Source organism: Lagenorhynchus albirostris, chromosome 6, assembly GCF_949774975.1.
Source record: "Lagenorhynchus albirostris chromosome 6, mLagAlb1.1, whole genome shotgun sequence".
In the NCBI taxonomy this organism is placed as follows: domain Eukaryota; kingdom Metazoa; phylum Chordata; class Mammalia; order Artiodactyla; family Delphinidae; genus Lagenorhynchus; species Lagenorhynchus albirostris.
The window spans coordinates 15908459-15912921 of record NC_083100.1 but is presented as its reverse complement, the minus strand read 5'-3'; the positions used below and the strand labels follow the sequence as shown (position 1 = coordinate 15912921).

The 4463-nt window shown below is 42.3% G+C and overlaps 1 protein-coding gene across 1 annotated transcript; it reads left to right on the top strand.

Annotated features, from left to right (window-relative positions):
- The first annotated feature begins 840 nt into the window (after positions 1-840).
- LOC132522463 (ras association domain-containing protein 6-like) lies at positions 841-1869 on the top strand. Its single transcript, XM_060153166.1, has one exon. The coding sequence runs from the start codon at positions 865-867 to the stop codon at positions 1867-1869; it is 1005 nt and encodes a 334-aa protein (XP_060009149.1). The 5' UTR covers positions 841-864.
- The last annotated feature ends 2594 nt before the right edge of the window (positions 1870-4463 follow it).

Here is a 4463-nt window from a genome sequence, read left to right as displayed (position 1 = left end):
ACACCTGTTTCACATTCAATCCAAATCTTTTACTCTAAGTTTCTTAGTTTGCCTCAGACGGGCCTAACCACCACATACTTTTGTGCTCTCTCGGCCTAGACTTTGCCAGGAACTAAACAAGTATGAGTCTCTGCCAACGCCAAGGTATTCGGTGGAAGGGGCAGACACATCAGATAAAGTCCATGCAGGGCGTGGGGAGAGATGAATTGAGTAAGGAGGAAAGAAGAGAACTTGCAGCACAACTTCTGGACAGTTTTGCTGAGAGCCACCCCTCCCTGCTTGTGGATAGGATGCTATGGGATGGGAGACGGTCTCTCCCCCGTCTCTGGTAAGGCTGCGGTAATGAGACCAAAGACGTGGTTGTTACAGGGAGCAGGTAAGCCTGTGTGGCAATTAAAGAGCCAGACTTGCCAAGGTCAGCGCAAGCAGGTGTGGTCCGAGCCAAAGGAGACACCAGTCAAGTGGGGCTCTTCCAAGTGACGGGAGGAAAACCAAAACAAAACGCTGCAAGAAAGAAAGAATGAAGGAGGGTGGGGCATCTTAAAAGGTATAAACCCAAAGACTTATCAGGTCCTTATTTGTACTGTCAGTGGTGCCTCTTCAGCATCTTCACCTTCAATACCATGAAAGAGCCTTTTAAAAGATTTGAACAAGGCGCAGAGGGAGCCCTGCCCGGGCAGGAGCGTGTGCGGCCCTCCTCCCGCGCTTGTCTCCGACCCCAGCTCCACCTCCGGGACAGGTGAGCAAGCACTGACTCTCCAACGATGATCAGAGTTTGGAACTGAGCAGGGGAACACGCTCTCCGGAGCAGGTTCAGCTCAACAGCTAAGGGGAGCCTCAGATGATCTCAGAAAGGGGGAGAAAATGACTATGACGGCTCACCTCTCCTCTTCTTGGATCCACATCAATGAGAGGACATGCGTTACCAGGAAACAGCTTCATTCTTTACTGAAGACCTATAACATCTTTTATAGGAACCAGAAAAATCTGCATATCTTATATGGACAGACTGACGGTGGTAAACTAATGGCTGAAGTAACGCTGGACATTTTCTGGGGAGTAAAGCAGCCTATACAACTGAAAACACAAGATGAGAAGCAAATCCCTTCTTTCACTGTGCTGAAGTCACCAGATGTCTTTTCCAAAAGGGGAACGACACGCTGGGGAGAATTTCATGATCTTTACTGTATTAGTGATTTGGACAGGACTCAGATTCCAGTGTCTGGACCAACAGATTCCCAGGAAGATTATTTATCTTATCACAGTAGCACTCTGAAGCTTCATGCAGATGAAGAACCTGAATCCCCATTGCTCTACAGAACCAAGAGTGAAGCAACCCTGGTGAGAAAAAGGATGAAGCCTCTGATGATGGACAGAAAGGAGAGACAGAAGCACAGGGCCTCTATGAACGGACACTTTTATAACCATGAAACATCAATTTTCACTCCAGCCATTGGATCAGAAACTAAGGTCAGAGTAAACAGTGATATGAGAACTGAAGAAGTAATAAAGCAAATTCTCCAAAAATTTAAGATGGAAAATAGTGCCCGGGATTTTGCACTTTACATTATTTTTGCAACAGGAGAGCAGAGACGGCTAAAGAAAACAGACATTCCGCTACTGCATAGACGTCTACAGGCACCATCCAAAAAGAATGCTCTCATCTTCCTCATGGATAAAGATGCAGAAGAAATTAGCAGTGATGTGGCTCGGTATATTAACTTTCATTTTTCTCTCCTGGAATCCATCCTTCAAAGATTAGATGAAGAAGAGAAAAGAGAGATTCAAAGAACAATAACAAAATTCAGTACAGAAAAGGCTATCATACTGAAATGTCTTCGAAGTAAACAGGAAATAGAAAATTTATGATTAAAAAGTTGCCAACAAAAAAGTAGCAAGTACATGCAAGCACAGAGTTCTACTAGATGCAAAAAAAATTCAAATAAATTATGCAAGTGAGATGTTAACATCACTACCATGGTAGTTTTAAGATATATGTATGAAGTCTTTGATACGCCTCCTCTCGAGCTATGGGCTGGACTTAGTAACTCACTTCTAAGGAACAGAGGAAAGCAGAAGTGCCAGGGCGTGGCTTTGGAGACTAGGTCATAAAAGGCACTGCAGTGTCCTCCTTGCTTGTTCTCTTGGATCGCTGGCTCTGGGGGGAGCCAGCTGCCACATCCAGGGTAGCCCTAGGGAAAGGCCTTTATAACAGGAACTGAGACCTTCTTCCAAAAGCCCAAAAGCCAACAAGGAACTGAGGCACCCTGTCCACAGCCCACAGCCGTGGGAGCGCGCCATCGGCCAGCCCCCGTCAAGCCTTCAATGACTGCAACCCTGCAAAGAGCTTGAGTACAACCTCATGAGAGACCTGAGCCAAAAATCCCAGCTAAACCACTCGTGGATTCCTGATCCTCGGAAAATGTGTGAGGTACGAAATGTTTGCTGTAGTATGCTGCTACGTTTTAGGATAATTTGTTACATCACAATAGATAACTGATATAATTTCTGAGACAAAAATCTGTTCACTTCAGAGTCATCTTTACATAATACAAGAATATAAACCTTTGTCACAAAACCGTTCATCCTTGTTTTAGGTGGTCCAAATATTTCACTACCAGTTACATATTAGTTCAAATTCAGTTCTAGATAATGTTATACTTATTAATGGTAGAGGACCTGGCACATTCATCTTTGTATACTTTGTTGTACTTAATATGGTGTCCTGTGTATTGGATGTGCTCAGTAAAAATCAATTGAATAAAAAAAAAAAGATTTGGACAGAAAAAAAACAAAGGCACACTCTTAGCAGCCTTTTTTTTTTCTTTTGAAAGCCCTTGAGAGTATATACACCAGGCTGTCCACTGAAAGCTGGTGGTTTGCCAGACAGACAACAGGGCTCAGTGGGGCCCACAGCAGCCTGCCAGCCTCTCCGAGAGGGTCCATCCATGATGGCTCCTTCTTCTCTGTCCCCAACACCCCAGGGCCCTCAGCTGCAGGGTGTTCCACTCTCCGTGGCCTCCAGCAGGATGTTCTCCTCTTAAATATCCATTCCTATTTCCACCTGTCACTTCCCTGAAGTCTCAGACTTGATCACCCTCCTCACCAAACCCAAAGCCATCCGGCCCCAGGACCCATTCTCACTCACCCAAGCTCTTCACTAGCACTTCTCAGCAGCTGACTTTCACTGGACAGCCTCAGCCCTGACACTCTCAGTCTGAAAAGCTGCACTACACACCCGGTATCTTCCCCCAAAATGTTGATGATCCTGAGCTAGAAGGCATGGGTTGACTTCTTTCGCTCACTCATTGCTGTTTACTATCTTACTCTTGCACTGGAGGGCAAACTTCATGTCGCCAGAGAGCTTGTCTTAGATGCCTCCATAACCTTGTCCCTGGAGAGGTGCTGCCCAAAACTACAACCTCAAAACACAACACTTGAATAGTTGCTTTTCTTAATTGGGAGGTACTGTGATATTTGATTTCAAAGACTCTGTAGAAAGAAAAGAATAGAATGTATCTTATGAATAATTTTTATGTTAATTACTTGTTGAAATGATAATATTTTCAATCTATAATGTTAAAAAATATTTAAATTAATTTTACCTGTTTATTTTTTGTTTAATGTGACAACTAGAAAACTTTAAATTACCTAGGCAGCTTACATTCTATTTCTGTTGAGCACCATTCTATTTCTGTTATGCCTGGCACATTTTAGGTGGCCAATACTTATTAAATCCATACATACATATATACATATATAAGTACGGTGGCTCCTTGGACCCACCATTTAAACTGTCTAAGCCTCTTTTCATTTTTACTCTTTGATCCCACAGAACTTCCAATGAAGACTAAATGAAATAATGTTGCCCAAAGTTTAAAATATTACCTAAAGATATGTTATTTGTATTTAAAGAATGAGAATGCTTGAAGAATGAGAAATGAAGTGTAATTGGATAATCCCCTAATTATTTAGACAGCCCTATTATCAGAACATGTAAACACTGAGAACAACTACTGTGAAAGGGATAGGATTAATACTCTGAAACCACATACATTATCAATCTTACAATCAGAAATCAGACTTCAGCAGAAAATCAAGGGTTTGCCAAAATTATGGCAGAAAATAGATTTCTTTGACAGCTTAGGGAAAACATAGATACCTAATTATTTTGTGTTCCAGATTTCAGCTTGGGTAGGGTGTTTCCCCTTTGGGTAATTAACTGTTCTGTTTGGTAAAGTACATTTTATAAGTCAAGTAGAAAATGGTTTCAAACGGAAAAATAAGATGGGATAATGAATGAAAAAAAGTCAGGTTAACTCAGGAAGAGACAAATCACAGCCATTGTGACCTGGGCATCCCTGAATGTCTATCAGTAACAACCGTATTCTCAACTCTCACTAATATGATTGAAATACACAATTTGGGCGGAAAAGCAGAACCAAAATATCCCAGATTTTCTT